The 19,523-nt window shown below is 33.3% G+C and overlaps 2 protein-coding genes across 2 annotated transcripts; both read left to right on the top strand.

Annotated features, from left to right (window-relative positions):
- The first annotated feature begins 580 nt into the window (after positions 1–580).
- Positions 581–3,431, top strand: LOC144835164 (protein rolling stone-like). The gene is made up of 3 exons (XM_078690224.1): positions 581–857; positions 1,694–1,916; positions 2,811–3,431. The coding sequence occupies exons 1-3, from the start codon at positions 786–788 to the stop codon at positions 3,341–3,343; spliced, it is 828 nt and encodes a 275-aa protein (XP_078546350.1). The 5' UTR covers positions 581–785; the 3' UTR covers positions 3,344–3,431.
- Positions 3,432–9,634: 6,203 nt separating this feature from the next.
- LOC144835028 (uncharacterized) lies at positions 9,635–12,603 on the top strand. The gene is made up of 3 exons (XM_078690039.1): positions 9,635–9,920; positions 10,965–11,187; positions 11,685–12,603. Exons 1-3 carry the CDS (start codon positions 9,837–9,839, stop codon positions 12,230–12,232), a joined length of 855 nt encoding a protein of 284 aa, XP_078546165.1. The 5' UTR covers positions 9,635–9,836; the 3' UTR covers positions 12,233–12,603.
- The last annotated feature ends 6,920 nt before the right edge of the window (positions 12,604–19,523 follow it).

Raw genomic sequence — 19,523 nt, 5'->3', positions numbered from 1 at the left:
TTTTATTTTCATTTTATTTAGACAGGGTAACCACCCTTGCAGCTGAACCCACATCCAGGGGCCCTCTTTAAAATGATAAGATATAAACATCTATTTATAAATCTTTACAATAGGCCTATATAATAAAGTATAAAAAAACAAATGATGATAGAATAATTATGTGATTGTTTATAATATTATAACATTAAACGATATATTCAGCAAAATATATTAGTGATTGGCTAAAAGTAGCAAATGTGACGATTTTAACACGTCATCATAAAGCCACCAATGACCACGTTTATAATATTAATCTGTAGTTGTCCACATTATCTATAACGATTTTATAAGATATTTAATAAATAATATATATTGACGTATGCCATTTACACCAGTAGAACTCGTCAAAACATCGAGATATAAAACTAAAACGAATGGAAATTCATTTTAGCATAATCATATTTTAATGTTAGATCCAAAGTTCATTTAATAGTTCCGGCTATTTATGTTAATATAATACCTGCATATAATAATTATATTGTGAAGGCTTAGATTCATTTTACGCCATGAGTAGCGATGAATAATAAAAGGGTTATGTAAATAGCGGAAGCAATAATACAAATAATGATCATGCATTATCTCGTAATCACGTATAAACCTATGTTTCAAGTTATGGTAATAAGCCTAAACAATGTTTGAACAGCTATGTGATTGTTTATCCTAACGATACGAACCTAATAAGACCCCGAGTGCCGAATTTAGTAGGTGAATTAAAGATACCAGTTTGTCACCTGACTTGAGCCAACATGGAAGGACGAGGAGTTAGCTGTAATCTTCTAAAACTCAACTCTGATAAACGTCTTTTTGTAACGTCACAGGTAAGTCATTATATCAAGCTATGGTTGTAATGTAATTTCAGAATGGCCTTTTAGGTTTGTTTAAAGTGATATTTATTGGTGAAGGTGTAGGCCTAGAACCAATGGCTTCCAGAGTTGTCATACGGATTCTCTAAGTCTTGTTTAAACGCAACGGAACGACGGAGTCACAGCGCAAGTAAGTTGACCAATCACATGCGATAGTCGAATGATCCTTCGCGTTATTTTTGGTCAATTTGCTTGCGGTGCGCTTACAGTACGTCCTATGTTATTCTACATTACTATATTTAGGTCTACGTTATACCAAGGAATTCTTCCTGGTTATGCTCAAACGTTACATCTTTACTTTTCATGATTTCTGTATATGTTAATCGTATACAGACAACATTTCTGCATAGAATAGTACTAAAAGTTATTTTCTAAAAGGGATATATTATAATATTATCTACATTGTATTGTAGTCGTAATAATTAACGTTATTAATACCTAATTGTTGATGATTTTTAACAATGACTAAAAATGGAAGAACATCATATTTATATAGGCCTACAATGCTTTTTACGCACAAACGAGGTTTGACTGGAATACGTTGATTTATGAATATCGTACTAGTGTTAATGATGTAATACTTCATTAAACGACAGATGTTGTTCTGCATAAAATGAAACAAACATCACGAATAACACATTTTACCCATGCTAAGACATATGGTAATATACGAAAAATGATACGGCTCGTAGGCCTCCCATAGTTATTCAATCTTGGTGCCACTTTCAAGTGTTACAGTGTAGTATTAGGCCTAATTAGTTACTGTAACTGCATTGCTATTATCTGTTCAGTTTTCAGGTCTCAACCCGCATATTTTTAGCATCTGGCGTTTTATTATAACGCTTTATTTTGTTGGATTTAATGCCTGGTACATCCCGTATTCAGTGATTGATTATGGATGGACCTTTTTTATCTACCTTACCAACTGGACATTCATTGTGGTCACGTGTTATCTTTTGGTAGCGTCGTACAATAGTTGCGTGTATTACTACAATGTTACTCGACGAGGAGAAGGTTCGAATAATTATTATCTTTATTCTAAAATATTAAATATAAATGATTCAAGATGTAATTTCTATCTAAAGAAACAATTTTTACAATGTTTGCTGAATATGCCATTTACAATGTTACATAGGCCTAATAGTTATCCACTTTGACCAAAAATTGGATTGAGACAAAATTATTTAAAAATTTTAATTTAGGCCTAAAGCAAAAAAATAGTAAAATTTGCCATTTATTTAGGCCTAACTATTTAATTTGTAATTATATAAGTGAAATTATTTTTTTCCTACCGAAGTGATTAATTATTAAAACCACTAAATAACATATTCAAAGTCTGATGATTAATCTTTATTTTAGTCATGTTTTTGGCTAAAGCGTCTGCGGGATTTCAACGCGCCTCAACGTATGTATTATCTCCCTGAACAAACAATTTTTTTAACGTTTGCTGTTGAATATGCCATTTTAATGTCCTTGAAGAAAGATTGAAAAAACTGTAATTTAAAGCAAAAAAGAGTCAAATTTTATCATTCATTTTCTTATTTGTTTTTTTACGGACGGAAATAACTTTATTTAAAATACAAAATAACCTATTCAAAGTTTGATTTAATTAATCTTCATTGTTCATGTTTTTGGAGGACATATTATAGGCCTAGGCCTACATTTTTAAGTATTGCACCGCTCTTCAGAAAATGCCAAAGTGAAACATTTAAATTCTGCGAGACATTGAGTATAGCGCCTCCACAGTGGTAAATTTAAATATCATCAATTGTATCCATATAAGTAGTTGTCCTCGTGCTGTGGTGTGTTCACGAAGCAGCACTCTTAATAGGCCAAAAGTATATTAATAATAATCAACTGATCATGACTAATATAATTATGCATTTTATGTTTATTTATATTTTTCAGGTAGCCTTCTTGTACTAGAATCTTCTGAAGAAACACAGTTAGGCCTACCATTCAAATATAAGTTACAATGGTTTCTATTTTACATATCAGCTAACTTTTCAATTATTGTCACCGTCGTTTACTGGGCAGCTCTATATTCTGCTGACTCTGATTCTCTTTTCATTGATCTCAACGTACATACGCTAACGTCATTGATCGGTATCTTAGAAACGTTCCTGTCTGCTACACCTGTACGTTTAATTCATGTAGCATACCCCCTCTGGTATGGGACAATCTATCTATTTTTTACAGTAATTTATTGGGTAGCGGGTGGTACTGATATAAATGGTAACACATACATCTATCCAATAATTGACTACGAGAATGAGCCTGTTACTGCTGTGTTATCTATACTTGGTTGTGTAGCTGGTGCGTTTGTTTGCCAGGTATTACTTTGGTTGATTTACAATTTAAGACTTAAAATAGCAAGTAAATTGATTATTGGTGAACGGTCTGAAGAAAGTAGGCCTACATCAGACTCGACGTTACTTTAGCAGTAAGAAAAAAACAGATTGGTTTTCTAATAAGTTGTTTTGTAGGCCTAAAAGATTGTAATCGGCGCTTGTGGTTCAAGCAACCCTGCTTAAGAGCCATTGTCTGTAAAAATCAAAGATTTGGTGGCAGATGTAAAAAAATGGATTTCGCTCAAATTTTTACCATGAATAGACATTTCAATAAAAAGCATATCTACAACATTCATTTTAATTTTTAGCCTCCGTTGCCATGACAACGGTCAATTATCCAAATTTTGATGTTTTTGCCATTTTTCACAGATTTTCTATAGTGAAAAAGTACAAACTTGTATACTTATATTTTAACTAAAAATACTTACAGTATACAGTTTTTGTTTATTGCAGTGTAAACAACATGTATTGAGTTCCATTTAATGTAGAAAAAAAAAATTTACAAAATGGAGTTTGGTTGATACCATTATTTTAAAAAGGGGTGTTTTTAAAAAATATTTTTTTTATAAAAGTATACCTCATAAACGTACCTATAACTTCCAAAGTGGTGTTTTTATATCAATGAACTTTTGTAATTTGATAGTCAATAGGTTTGTCAACAATAATCACGAAAAAAACACTGGGGTAAATTTCGTACATAGGTTTCGTGTTGCCAGGAAAATACGAAAAATACAAAAAAATACAAACAAAATATCAACAAACAAAACACATGAAACACAATTTAAATATGGCTAATACAATAATAAAATGTATATGTGGCTTGTCATAATGCTACTAGAGTCATACGAATAGTTTAGATAAAATATGAGAATGTGTTGCCAGGTTTATTTCAATTAATTGCCAGAAAAACAGTATTTTGCATTGAAATATTTAGTTGATGGAAAATAATGTTAAACTTTGAAATAATTTTGTCAATGGTTTTTATAAATTTTTACATCTATTTTGTGTAAAGAGACACAGAAAGATCTCCCAAAAAATCTGACCTTGTAAATAGGTCATTTGAGGTCAAAAGGGGTCAGAATGCAAAACAGGACAGGTCCCCACTTTACTACAACTATTAATGTTTAATTTAAAAATAAAAAATACAAGATAGTTCATAAAAAATTCTCAACAATTTTCATTTTTTACCTATAGTGTTACCTTAGCAACCATTTCTATGTGTAACTAAGGAAAGTAATTTTGAAAAAAAACCGTAAAAAATGGCGTTTTTATGAATACAAAGAATTTATTGCATTTGTAATTTTTCTCAATTTTACTTCTACTGCATTCTGATAATCTTAAAGTGATGACAAACTTGACCTTGTAAATTCATTCATTTTGAGGTCAAATGAGGTCAACATTTTACCATAGTAACTGTTTCTATGCTAAAATATTTTTAAAATAAGGGGTTTTTTATAAATACAAAACATTTTTTCTACATAGTTTTACATTTCTACTACCAAATTTACTTTAAATACTGAATCCTAATAATCTCAGAAAGAAAGTCTTGACAAATCTGAATAAAGGTAAAAAATTGACCTTTAGTGTTATCTTAAACCTGTTTACGTAACTAAGGATATTTTTTTTAAATAAAATATGGAGTTTTCATGAAAAAAAAAATTATATTTTACATATTGAGGTCAAATGACATCAACATTTTACCTATAGTGTACTGTAGCAACTGTTTCTATACGTAACTAAGTACCATATTTTTAATATGGGGTTTCATGACTACAAACAATTGATTACATAGCTTTACTACCTTTTCCCAAATTTACTTACCTACTGAATCCCAGAAAATGTCTGACCTTGTGAAAGGGTCATTTGTTGGGTCAAATTATGTCAAAATGTATTATTTATGTTATCTTAGAACCTGTTTCTATGCGTAACTAAGGATAATTGTTTTTTTAAATACAATTGAACCTCCCGTAAGTGGCCATCCTCGGGACCTGGAAAAGTGGCCGCTTACGGGCGGTGACCCCTTACGGGAGGTTCTGCCGATAAAGGGCCAAAATCACGTATTATGGCTATATACGATATTCTTAACGAAAAGAGCCTCTCAATTTTCCATCTAATTGTATTATTATTATTTATAATCAGGTGGTTTAGTATTTTTTAGCATTTTTAGACAAATTTTAAAAGCTTTTATCATATAAAAAATGGTCGGTCAAAATCTGTGTAGTTTTCTCATCTCTTCACAGTAATGTTTTTAAAACCGCTTCGAAATAAAGCTAATATATAAAGAAATACAATAAACATGGACCTCTAATTCATAGGTCCATGCAATAAGTATCACATTTTTCAGGTGGCCGCTTACGGGAGGTCATTTATCATACAAAAAATCTCATTTTTAGTATAAAAAGGTGCCCGCAGCTGCTTACGGGAGGTGGCCGCTTACGGTAGGTACCAAATGCACTAATTAGATAGAACAAACAGGCTTTTCAACGTGCATTCGTTAAGGAAGGTGGCCGTTTACGGGAGGTGCCCGCTGTAAATAAAATATGGGGTTTTCATGAACAAAAATAATCACAGAATCCTTACGAATATGACCTTGTGAAATGGTAATTTGAAAATGCTAATAAGGGATGCCTGCTAATAATCTACAAATTCAAATTTGTATAAGATAAGTATGAAAAATCTAAAGAATATCTTAATTTTAGACCATAGTAACTGTTGCTATGCATAACTAAGGGAAATTAAATAATTATCAGATAATTATTAATTAATAATTACTACTGAATCCAACCATCACAGTAAAAAAAATATAGAATTTAAAACCAATATTTAATATAAAGTGTGATATTTTACATGCTGACCTTAAATGAAATGAAATTTCACATCAGGGCTTCAATATTTGTTATGTAGCATTAACATATCTGAGTATATCATTGACTTTTGATTGGTTCAATTTTGGGGAGGGGAAAGTGGTAGATCCAGGAGTTTTAAATAGTTAGGGGGTTGGAGACGAGGGTCTAAAAACTTAACTTTATGTCCTATCTTTTGTATTGCAATTTTTAACTTGGGGTGGGTGGGGGCTTGGAGAAAGGTGGAGGGGGTGGGATGGAGGAGTTTGAATCGGTCTATTGGTTAGGGCGATGGTAGCGGCAGTGTGGGTTGTGCTTGAATGCATGAATTTGAAACTCTATAGTGGATGATCGACCAAAGTGTTGCAGTTTATCTTTTTGTGGTTATTGTCGGTGTAAGGGGAGGTGGGGTGGGGGTGTAGTCGGAAGTGGTGGTGGATGGGCATGTGGGGTCTGTTTAGGTTAGCAAATAAAAGAAGTAAAAAAATGAAAGAGGAGCTTCAAAATAAGAGATGAGTAATCTGTTGCAAAGGAAAAAAAATTCACAACGATATGATAATTTATTCAAATTTACAGGGGATAAACCTATAAAATGACATTAAAACTGGGAATTACAGAATCTATAATTAAAAATATTGGTTTTTTTTCTCACAACACAACTAGAACTATATAAAACATTAAGAATTTTTCTGACAAATGAGTTTCAAATCAGATAACCAAAGAAAATAAAATGTTTTTACCAATATACCATGTTTTTTTTTTATAAAAATGCCTATGTTTCTCGCAACACTGCTTGTAGATTTTTAAAATACCCCAGTATTTTATTTTAGAAATCACTTATTAAACATTAGAACTACCTATTTGTAATAAATCAGCTAAAAAAAAACACCACTTTGGGCATTATGGTGAAGTAAAGTTTAGTTGCATTTAACAATTAAAAAAAAGTGAAAAACACCCCTTTTTAAATAAATGGTATCTCCCAAAGTATGAAATCAAAAATTAAAAAAAAATATGAAACAGGTACACAATGCATTGTTATTATGCATACACTAATTATTTTTTATAATTAAATGAACAAAACAAAAATACCGTTCATCAAAGTAGTACCAATATCCATTTTAAAAAACCTTAAAAAAGGACAAAATTTGTCAAAAACACAAATTTGGCCGTTGCCATGGAAATATATGTGTGAAATAAAAAATACTTCATATTTGATTTCTCTCAACACATATATAGCCATGTGCAAAATTTGAAAGAAATCCATTTTTTTGAGTCTGCCACTATTTTTGATATTTCTTTGATTCTTACAGACAATGGCTCTTAAGTAGTACAAGTATTTTGTAGTATGTTTAAATCTAAATGTAAATCCATGGAGACATTGCCTTATATATACAATTGTATGCTACAGTGTTCATTCTTTCTGTAACATAACCCTATATTTTGATTTTGAGTATTATAAATGAGTGAATGAACAAGCACATTCAGCTACCTAAACTAAACAGTTACGCTTGGTTCCCACTAGAACGTAACTCAAGGGCGTAAGCGAATTGTCCAATGGATTGTTCGAACTGTCGTTTGAGATTGGTAAATTCGTTGCGGCTTTATACGTTCTTGCATTGCGTGAAGTGGGAACCAAGCTTTTGCCTTAAAATGTTCCTATCAAGTGAATACCGCACCTACAACTTGTAAGGAAAATCCATTCCATTGACTTAAGTATTATACTGGTGTTGTAAAATGCATTCTCTAACCAGGTGAAATTACACTCTTCACTGCTCTAACTATTTACAGAAAATATCACACTTGAGCGTGACTGGTCTTAGGTCCTTTTCAGACCATTTTCATTCTGCAAGTGTAAACCATTTATATCTTAGTGTGGTGACTGCAGTTACATCAAAACTACAGCCGCTCAGCCAGATAATCTCCATAAAATATCATTTTCAGTATTGTAGGCATGATTTATTTGTTTTAATATGTAAACATATATTTGTACTGTTTTCTCCCAAATATCTTATTAAAGTATATATTTATGAATTATATTTACTGTTGTCATCTCTCATCAATATGTTGTGCTATGTAAACACACTAGGACTAAAGACATTTCAACCAAATTTCTATATTTTTTTTTCATCACAAAATTGTATTGTAGGCCTAGTCCTATGTTTTGAAATGTCCAACATATACATGGTAACGGACTCTACTACACCAATCATCAAAAATATATGTGATTGAAGTTACAAAAGACGAGTTAAAAAAGAATCAGAACCATATATAAAAGTAAAGAATACGATATATACATTTTAAAAATAAATTTAATGAAATAAATAAATGTAAAAAATATTTACAATTCAGAGAAATGCAATGAAAAATATGAAAGAAGAAACTTATTATTTAATACATACGGTTGGAGCCTTACAATCTAGTTTTATCTATATCCAAACATATATCTGTGAGTGTGAATCCGCTCCCATAAATAATCGATTTACTATTAAGACAATCTTTTATATCATGGATCAGAAGCTAATATTCTTTTAAGCCGAACCATACAAATTCTCCACAAGTGCTTTGTATTCAGGTAGGTATAAAGCTGTCGAAAATCTATTCCATTGACTTAAGTATTATACTGGTGTTGTAAAATGCATTCTCTAACCAGGTGAAATTACACTCTTCACTGCTCTAACTATGTACAGAAAATATCACACTTGAGCGTGACTGGTCTTAGGTCCTTTTCAGACCATTTTCATTCTGCAAGTGTAAACCATTTATATCTTAGTGTGGTGACTGCAGTTACATCAAAATTACAGTCGCTCAGCCAGATAATCTCCATAAAATATCATTTTCAGTATTGTAGGCATGATTTATTTGTTTTAATATGTAAACATATATTTGTACTGTTTTCTCCCAAATATCTTATTAAAGTATATATTTATGAATTATATTTACTGTTGTCATCTCTCATCAATATTTGTTGTGCTATGTAAACACACTAGGACTAAAGACATTTCAACCAAATTTCTATGTTTTTTTTTCATCACAAAATTGTATTGTAGGCCTAGTCCTATGTTTTGAAATGTCCAACATATACATGGTAACGGACTCTACTACACCAATCATCAAAAATATATGTGATTGAAGTTACAAAAGACGAGTTAAAAAAGAATCAGAACCATATATAAAAGTAAAGAATACGATATAGGCCTATACATTTTAAAAATAAATTTAATGAAATAAATAAATGTAAAAAATATTTACAATTCAGAGAAATGCAATGAAAAATATGAAAGAAGAAACTTATTATTTAATACATACGGTTGGAGCCTTACAATCTAGTTTTATCTATATCCAAACATATATCTGTGAGTGTGAATCCGCTCCCATAAATAATCGATTTACTATTAAGACAATCTTTTATACCATGGATCAGAAGCTAATATTCTTTTAAGCCGAACCATACAAATTCTCCACAAGTGCTTTGTATTCAGGTAGGTATAAAGCTGTCGAACGCCCGTACTTTGTATTCAGGTAGGTGTAAAGCTGTTGAACGCCCGTATGAAAATTCCGAAAACAACCATTAATAAAAGGCGGTGGCCTTGATTAATGGGAACAATAAGTACTTGTACTTGAAACGAACCAATCACGAGTCAAAGGATTATAATCCACAGTTTCCGTGGCCGAATAAAAACAAATGCATAGGTTTGGCTCGAGAAGTGGACAGAGTTATACAGGCTATCATACTCTGAAAAATGGAGGAGCGTGGTTGCTTCAGAAACTGCCTGGTCTGGTTACGTCTAACTAATGAACATCCAACATTATTTACTAAATCACAGGTAGGTTGATCTTCGCAATTAATAATAGTTCAGTTAAGCAAAGGCCATTGGTTTGCATTCACACTTATTGCAATTGACTCGTTTCAATGAAATCGCAATATTCCATTTTGTTGGGCTCTAAAATGTATTATAGGGACTTTTAGATTTTCACGTCGACTGCTACCCTATTACGTTATTTTATGATATGTGCATGCCCTAGGGTACTGGCACATCGACTGACAAATGTGAGCACTTGTTCAGTGGCATTTAATTAGACGTTCGCTCTCTGACATGAGTACGAGTGGACGTATGACGTCATAACACTGCAAACGTTCACCAAAATCATGGCCTAGAGTGGTTGCGATGATGATAATAATAATAAGAAAATAGTACTTTAAAACACTTAAATGTTTCTGTTTTTATCTGAAATTAATTCACTGGATCGTCTGGTTTATTAAGTAGACCCAATAGGCTACTCTGTTGTAGGCCTAATCTAAATAATAGGGACTTTTAGATTGAAACCAGTAAATGTCCACTCAAATATCTGTCGACTACGACCCATGTGTACGTGGCCGTCGTGTTCACGTTCACTCAATCTACAAGTCCCTATTATTTAGATTAGGCCTACAACGGAGTAGCCTATTGGGTCTATTTAATAAACCAGACGATCCAGTGAATTAATTTCAGATAAAAACAGAAACATTTAAGTGTTTTAAAGTACTATTTTCTTATTATTATTTTTATTATCACGAGGGATTTAAATAATTCTTTACTCCATGATATCAGATGTTTAGCTACAAACAAATGCTTTCAGAAAATCCCGTGATTGTTAGGCCTATTGCCATGTCCGCATGTTAATAAGTTTATGTCATTTCGAAAATAAGTAGGCCTATGTATGCATATATTATTATGCCTATTATTGCAGTAGGCCTACGTTTCTTCCTCAATATGGAGCTGTAAACGGCACCTATTCCGTTCCGTTGGTTTTCTGCCCACAGGTTAGAATACACGCCCGTAATGTACGTTGATCAGAACCTAAATAATTTGATTAAATGTTTGATTTAGTTTACAGGTTTGAATCCATATATCTTCACTGTCTACCGGTTTGTCGTGACGCTATACCTCACTGCTTTCGCTTGTTGGTATACAGCAGCGAGTGCACCTGAGTATGGCTGGACGTATCTCGTTTATTTGACAAACTTAACGTTACTTTTGGTGGTATTTTACCTGATAGCTTCTTCTATTAATAGTACGATTGTGCTCATACGAAGATTTCGTCATACCACAGGTGATTTATGCTTTGATTTTCCTAAAAATTGACTATGTATACGTCTATAGGCCCTTACACTTTGGCGATAACGATCGACGGTATAGCTTGCATACAAAATACCGGTATTATTTTCATCAAATGCATCATATATGGCTACAGTTCTAGAATGAAAACTTTTTTCTTTTGTTTCAAGTAGGCCTATGAAAAAAAAGCACATTTTTATAGCGTCAATCGTTATCGCCCTTAGTATAAATGGACCTTTGTACTGCATTGGATAGGCGCTAAATTCGGATTAGTAACATTATTGTATGCCGTCACTGATGAATTGGCTACACCTCCTCCCCCGTCGATTAGGATTGACCATGTTTATATGAATATTTTCTGATAAGAATTAAGGATTTTCATCTATTTTCACCCCCGTCGGGCAAATCCTGGCGCCACTAATTCATTAAAATAATATTATTCTGTATTTTAATATTCTAGGCTATTTACCATAATATGCTTTTTTTCTTCAGAAGAAGTCGTTTCGTCAAGTTCTTCTGGCACTATCGATGGAAATAACGCGTTACCATTTATTTACAAAATACAATGGTTTTTGTATAACATGGCAGCGGCCAGTTCATTGCTTGTCGTACTTATCTACTGGGGAGCTATATACACTCCAGATACGGACGTCACTGTATTCACGGACCTCAATATCCATGGTTTAACTATATTAGTCATGGCTATAGAAACGCTTGTATCCGCTGTTCCTGTACGGATGTCACATGGTATATATCCACTGGCATACGGAGTTTTCTATGTTATATTGACTGTTATATTTTGGGCGGCAGGGGGCACGGATCCAAACGGAAATGCATATATTTATTCAATAATTGATTACGAAGAAAACGCCGACTTTGCCGTAATTGTTGTTATTGGTGCGCTAATTGGTATAATAGTGTGCCATGTTGCTATGTGGTTATTGTTCAAACTTAGGATGAAAATTGTCACAAAGTGGTTTGAAGATAACACCCGTGATGAAGAAACGGAAGGAGAGCAAGTTGCAACCAGTGGCGTATAACGTGTAGCCTACACGCAAAGATAACAAAAAAAAAACACAAAACAATATCTTATATTATCCTATAAGTAAAGGCTAAGTGTTTGAGTTTAAATATTCTGTTTTGCATTTATTTACCAATAGTGATAAATGAGATTGTAATTTTACTCTTACTGCAGGTAATAGGCCTAGGTGCAGGTCTAGTCCCCGTAGAGGGCGTTTGAGGAGAGGTAACATTAGTTTATTAGTAAACAAAGGGTATAACAATAGGTATTTTTAATTTTAGGTATTATATCATTTGAATTAGTTACATGACATCATGTAGTGTCGGTAATTATAAAAGGGGTTAATGTACGTGCATGAGTATTTGATTAATTAAAAATAAAGTTGTTAAAGGTGTCTTGATAGAAATATTCCGACATATCACTAAGATTGCTTAACGTTGGGGTGATGATAATATGTACGTATGTATCAAAGAATACTATCAAACAGAACCAGATGGTCAAATGAAACCGTTCCTTCTTAACATTCCAGAAGCTATTAAAATCTACAAACAAAACACTGTTCATCAAGATTTTGGCTATCTTTATTCAACAAGAATCTTCATCGAAAGTAAACCATGCCATAGATTCTGGCCAGTTTACATTTCACAATCCTGTCTAGACACATGGTCTTTGTTTGGCCAGTCTACACCCAGCTTTGATACAATGCTACTGTGTGAACTATTGTTTCTGGCTTTCACACCAGTTCCACCCTTTCCACTTATATTCCAAGTTTCCCTGACATTGTGCATTCTCACTCCTGGGGACGATCAAAACATCGAACCGTCGAGAAACTCAACAGTTCTTTTCAGAACTAATATACGTGGTGTACCGCAAACTTTATATCAACCCATAGACGATATGTTGTAACATGTATCCATTCTACAACGCTGTAGCCTGACATACATTTATTCTCTTTTGCCAAAAAATCACTGAATTTCGTCAATGAAGTTATTGAAATTATCGACTTAACCATGGATAAAGAAGTAACTGCAATCGAAATTATTGACTTAACAATGATGAAGAAGATGAACTATTAGAAATGATTAGTTTCAATTTTGAAGAGGAACTAGAGAGAAGCCGATTTTTCAATCCATTCAGAATAAGAAAACGTTCCGATAGAATAAATGATGGATTCTGAAGAGATAGAACTAACGATGGAAGATGAAGCCGATACTTCAGTCCGTTCAGAAGAAGATTTGGATCGTTATGAACATTATCCACGTATAATTCGGAAAGAAGAAGAAATAATGTACAGTATGATGAGACAAAAAATAAAATTCGACTATCATATGCACCTGGCAGATGATAAGCAAACAACAATTGGAGGATGATGTATTTATCGATAGCAACGAAATTAACATTCTAACAGAGGAGGTAAATTTGCGTACTTCGACCCCTTTTAACAGTCGAAAGATTGTTTTATAAATCTTATAAAATTATTATCTCAAAATAATTGATAGTTGGTATCTGTACGCCTATACATTCTCTGTTTCGGCATTTCCCAGTGCATTGATCTATAAAAACTATAATTATTCTGGTTTTTCGGCGCTCATGTATTTTTCCTGTTATATAAGTACAGTTGTTGTTATCCTGGTGTAGGCTTTATTTAGTTTTTAACCGTTTTCGTTTCCAACTCGGAGTTTGAAGTTTTTTTTCTTTTCTCTGTCATTCACTACTGTGAGTTGCTTTTATTTTTTATTCTTAGTATTTTTCGTTTTTTTATTGTAGTGCCCCCACCCCTTCTTCTTTAATTATTGTTATTGTATTGTTGTATTAGATGGATTCAGCAAAAGTTACCGTAGCCATAAGTACTAGAGGTTCTCGTTGAGAACAATGAGACGTATAAAGTGGTTAGAGATCTACTGGTAACAACAAAGACAGATACCACATTGCGGAGAAAGGCAATAGAGATGGAGGACCTGAACTGAGAGCTGGTCCTGGACTGGCCATACCCTTCATCTTCATAGGCCTTAATTGTTTTTGTTGAATAATTTTTTGAAATTGATTAAAGTTGAGAAGAATCGCATAACGCGCAAGCCAAAAACACGTAAGATAGTCAACGAAACATCGACTAAAGACTATCGAATCGTGTACGATAAAAGAATTATTATCGTACAGTTCCTTACGGTTATGTTTGGTGAATCACTCTTTTTCTTTTAAAATGTAACTTACTTTTTTTTATATATATTGTTACTGTTATTAATTGTTACTTTTTATGTAACTTCATGCACTCAATTTCCTTTATAAATTCGTTTTTGTAGCAAAATATATTTGTAGTTTTAATGTAAATATTTCTGTTTTTAATCAAATTTTCTTGCAATCAATTTTGTTTATAAAGTCGGTACCGTTTCTGTTTTTGTAGATTAAGTAAATATATTTTGTAATTTTAATTTAAATATTTTTACATTTGAATTCTTATGTCGTTACCGTTTCCTTTTTTGTAGTTTAAGCAAAATATATTTTTAGTTTTAATGTAAATATTTTTATACATGTTTTTAATCAAATTTCTTGCACTCAATTTTGTTTATAAAGTCGATACCGTTTCTCTTTTTGTAGATTAAGCAAATATATTTTGTAATTTTAATTTAAATATTTTTTCCTTTTGAATTCTTATGTCGTTACCGGTTCTGTTTTTGTAAATGAAGCAAATTTATTTTTGTTTTCTTTATCGTAATTTTGTTTTATGCGAAATTTGAAATAAATTTATACAATATACCGTATTTGTTTATAATATATAAACTTGTCTGTTTCTTAATGTTATCGTAGACGATGACGACGACAACAGCAACAAAAGACACGTAGTGTTGACTGTATTTCTATTTTATCGTATCCAATATAATTATTGTAATCTCTCATCTTCCTTGTTTAAATATTTTATTTATCTGATGACACCAAACAGTTCGTTCCAGCAGGACTACAAAAATGCCTACTAGGCAGTCGACCAAGTACCATACTTTGTTAATTCCTAGCTTCTTACTACACAGACCAAGTTCCTATAAAAATAATAATAATAATAATAATAATAAATAAAAGATATCATAAAAATACTTAATTGAGAATAACAAAAAGAAATGTACTAACCAAATCACTGTCATTACAAAGTTCTAATAGAGAAAACTTTTCCTTCACAAATTCGCAGGATACGCGTTTAACGTTTTCTAATTCTAAATCAGTATCACACTGCATCGCAACACGTGCGCACACTGAAATTCCTGTCACGAGTCTACCGACGTGTATGTTTTAGTCTATCATCATTTGTTTCAACACACTATCCAACGTCTCCGAAGTAATGTCTTTACACAAAGCAATCAAACCATACTTTTTCTCCACCTTGTTACAAAGGCGAATAGTAGGTAATATGGAGGATTGGGGAGTCCCACACAACTAGCCCCGTTAATTTATATTAAGTTTTTCCAAATCTGCCATTTCTCTCTCTACTAGTATACAGACGCTAATGACGTTGGAATTGATTTTTAGGTTTTGATATACAATCATTTGTTAACGTAATTATCATTATTAAACTCCTATTTGTTTATAATCTCGGCCCTCTCTCCCTTTCATTAGTTGACAGTTTTTAATTAAATAGGGTGATGTGGATAAAAGAACCCCCTCGTTATACGTACCGATATACAAAGGCTATGAATCATTAAAACTGAAGATGACGTGTGTACTAGTAACCCCCTTCACCGCTGTGATTAGTGGACCGACCTCATCGGGAAAATCATATTTCGTGAAGCAATTATTGGAAAGCAATTATTTAGATAAACCGTTCGATGACATCACTTGGTGTTATGGGGAATATCAACCCCTTTTCACCGAAATGAGCGGGTCTATTAACAACATTCAATTTATAGAGGGGATACCTATGGATTCGATAGAAACGATGGAACCGTCAAAAAACCATTTAGTAATCATCGATGATTTGATGACCGAGTGTAGCCGCGATAAAAGAGTAGTAAATATGTTTACAAAGGGATCGCATCATAGAAACATTTCGGTTATATTCATTATGCAAAACCTTTTTTACGGTTCTAAAGAAATCCGCACCATCACTTTAAACGCTCACTACATAATACTATTTAAAAACCCTCTGGATAAATCACAAATAGCTAATCTATCTAAACAAATGTACCCCGGTAAAAGAAGTTTTTTTACAGGAGGCTTTTGAAGACGCTACCCATGTACTGTACGGTTTTCTTTTAATCGATCTAAAAGCAAATACCCCTGAGGAAATGAGAGTTAGAAGTAACATATTTTCTAAAAACAATCACTTTGTTTACGTGCCGAGAATATAAAACGCAACCTGTACCGGTATTCATTTAGCTATTTACTAACATCACGTCGAAACGTATCAAAAAGAACGCTGAAACTATTCGTTTCCTAGCCCACTGTTCACCGCGTCAAAGAAAACTATCTTGGAAAAGCGGACGATCAACTGGTGACGGCTTTGTGCGAATGCGCAATGAATGTTTTAAAAGGTCGTGTGCAAGTATCTAACGCTCACAAGAAGAAGTTGGCTTGGTACAAGAAACACATGCGCGATATATTACCAATAAAACCCTTTCGCCTCTCAAGAGAAAACGTTTACTTATTCAAAAGGGCGGCTTCCTCGGTCTTATATTACAACCGATTCTACAAACATTGGGTAGTTTGCTTTTGAAATAATGCAACACACCAAGAAAATGGTATTGATACCTCAAGAACTGGCAAATACGGCTTTGTACAGTAAACGTTACGAGAAAAATCACGAGACAATCACTTCTGGTTTAGATAATTCTATGAAAGGGTATACTCGAAAGGGATGACTTGCACGATTACGATAAAATTACCATGTACAATCAAGTACTTCAACGATATTTAAATAAAGAGAAACCCGTAAATAACCCATCACCTATGAACTTGAACGTACAACAAACGGGGAACGTTAAAATAAACGAAAATGGCGCAGAATCTAAAGAAGATTATACGGACTCTGTATCTAAAGAAATACTACAAAGTATGCCCTCATCGATTTGACAAAAGATATAATACAAGAAAAGAAAGGATTTGAACCTATAGGCTGGAGAGAATTTATAACAGTATTGGCGAAATTGAACACCCTCGAAAGTTTGATTGGAAATCCTACGAGACGTACAAAGAATTAAATCGAGCGGTACACCCCCTCACGCACTACCTAAACGAAAGAATGAGGAGGATTATGACTTCGATGATGATGATGAGGATGAAAAACTTACCTTTCGAGCGCCTGCTTTGACAAATTGTGCTTTAATATATTCACTATCGTATACGGGTAAGTTAACGTCGTATCTACGTTTTACAAAATCATTGACGAACCAATCATTGGATGGTTTATCTTTACCAAACATATTTACTATCGTGGACGTATCCACTGTTCTACATTTATGAAGAATATAAAAAATACAATACTGTCCGCATACCGTAGACAAGGGCGCTTGTAACGCTTTATCGTTAAATGTCTACAGAGTTATCGAGACAATTAACAAAATGATTACTATAGTAATTTGGGGGGGGGGGGACCCAAAAGAATCGAAAAATTCACCTTCGTTTAAGTTATTAAAAAAGAAAGCTACCCAATGTGAACCGTTTTGATACCCCGTATGCCTTAAAGGCAACAATTAGTCAGACGGGTACACCCCTCGAAAGTATCCACTAGCCAACGGATCTGATTTAATTACCTCAATAGTTGTATCGTGTTCATAATTAAAAATCTATAATTACGTTACGAGACTTGTCAATTTCGATGATTGAATCAAATTCTGAATAAACTAATATATTGATGGTCTCGGTCAAAGCCGTAGAAAACTGAATTTCTAAACGTATTTCCTTGCCGAATTAGATTAAAATGTCCGGCGTTTGCCAAATCGGGCGTCAGGTCAAAAGCAAACAACGAATAGCCTTTAGGAAATCGTCTCTAGAAATCTGATTTCCGGTATCCTGGAACAACGTGTTAGAACCCGAAAATAGACTCTGATATGCCAGCATGTAGTTGCCTCCGTCTTCGAACGTTGGTTTTAACGGTTTCCACGGTACTTGCTCACCGTCAATATATAGAGCCAGGAAATTGGTATGGTGTTGAAATGTCGAAAATTGTAGGGATTCTTCTCGTAGCTACTTCTGGAGATTTCATACAGCAGAAGTCATGATCTTTTTGACCAGGCCTATCAAATTCGCATCCATAACAAGCCGCATTACTTAACATCCAACACTTGTTTAACACTTGAGAAACAAACACTTCTCTGGTTAAATATTCCAATTTCAATAAAAATTCTCTCTCCACCTCGTATACGTACGTAAATATACAACAACTTGTAGCCCGACTACCCCTCTCACCTCCTTCATCAACGTCGCCGGGTACACCCTCATTGGTCCGCATGTACCGATCACCGATATCGCTAACGCTACCTGTAACAACAGTCTCCTCATCATACAGTTATAATTATAACTGTATCAACACAACCATCTTGCGAAAAATCTATGCTACCAGACATAGTGAAATACCGTAAAGAGATATCTACGCTAAAATAGACGAAGCAGCTGGAAAGAGCACAAAAAACAGTCCCTTTTCTTACAACGTCTAAAAACATAAATAAAACAACGACGTCACTTGTCTCGTACCTGGGTAATAATTAATAAACAAAGGAAAAAGGCGCTAAAATACCAAAAACAAAACTATAATCTTGTACCAAACAAAAATAACAATGAACAAAAGAAATTAGGATATACTAAACAAAAGTGACCTATGCAATGGTCAAACCGCCAAAAAATAACAATAGCAATCCTCAAACAAAGAACCCTTCACTAATATTTTTAAAATACAAATTCATTACTAATTACAATTAATATAACCCAGGCCAAAACGAAAACCCCGCCAAAATAACAATAACAATCCCCTACCCTAACAAAGAATGACCTTTCACTAATTAATAATACAATAGCAGAAAATAATAGAAAATATGAAATATACCCTGGGGATATGACACACCATATGGGCCTGGAATACTCCTGCCCTGGGGGTATGAAATTATAGCCTGGCCTGGTTTACTAACCCTTCTACTGATGGTAAAAAATCAATTGAAAAGACTTTTATTTCCGAATTCATTATCACAATGCATGACATGGTGAAACGTTATTGTTTGCGTTTCCAATACTACAGACTGTATACTGGATGTTCTTAACAAGATCACGACCTTTGCTGCAGTACATCAAAGTTCGAACAATTTTAATTGTTCGAACTTTGATAAAACCTATTT

Source organism: Antedon bifida, chromosome 2 (assembly GCF_963402885.1).
Source record: "Antedon bifida chromosome 2, ecAntBifi1.1, whole genome shotgun sequence".
Classification (NCBI taxonomy): domain Eukaryota; kingdom Metazoa; phylum Echinodermata; class Crinoidea; order Comatulida; family Antedonidae; genus Antedon; species Antedon bifida.
The sequence above is the reverse complement of the archived record's forward strand: the minus strand, read 5'-3'. Positions and strand labels throughout refer to the sequence as shown.

What these genes read in the sequence shown, in the direction of transcription:
- LOC144835028 (XM_078690039.1), top strand. Translation starts at nt 9,837, where the DNA reads ATGGAGGAGCGTGGTTGCTTCAGAAACTGCCTGGTCTGGTTACGTCTA. An exon ending in CATTATTTACTAAATCACAG is followed by an intron (nt 9,921 to 10,964) that starts GTAGGTTGATCT and finishes TGTTTGATTTAG; the next exon opens with TTTACAGGTTTGAATCCATA. An exon ending in AAGATTTCGTCATACCACAG is followed by an intron (nt 11,188 to 11,684) that starts GTGATTTATGCT and finishes TTTTTTCTTCAG; the next exon opens with AAGAAGTCGTTTCGTCAAGT.
- LOC144835164 (XM_078690224.1), top strand. Translation starts at nt 786, where the DNA reads ATGGAAGGACGAGGAGTTAGCTGTAATCTTCTAAAACTCAACTCTGAT. An exon ending in GTCTTTTTGTAACGTCACAG is followed by an intron (nt 858 to 1,693) that starts GTAAGTCATTAT and finishes TTATCTGTTCAG; the next exon opens with TTTTCAGGTCTCAACCCGCA. An exon ending in TGTTACTCGACGAGGAGAAG is followed by an intron (nt 1,917 to 2,810) that starts GTTCGAATAATT and finishes TATATTTTTCAG; the next exon opens with GTAGCCTTCTTGTACTAGAA.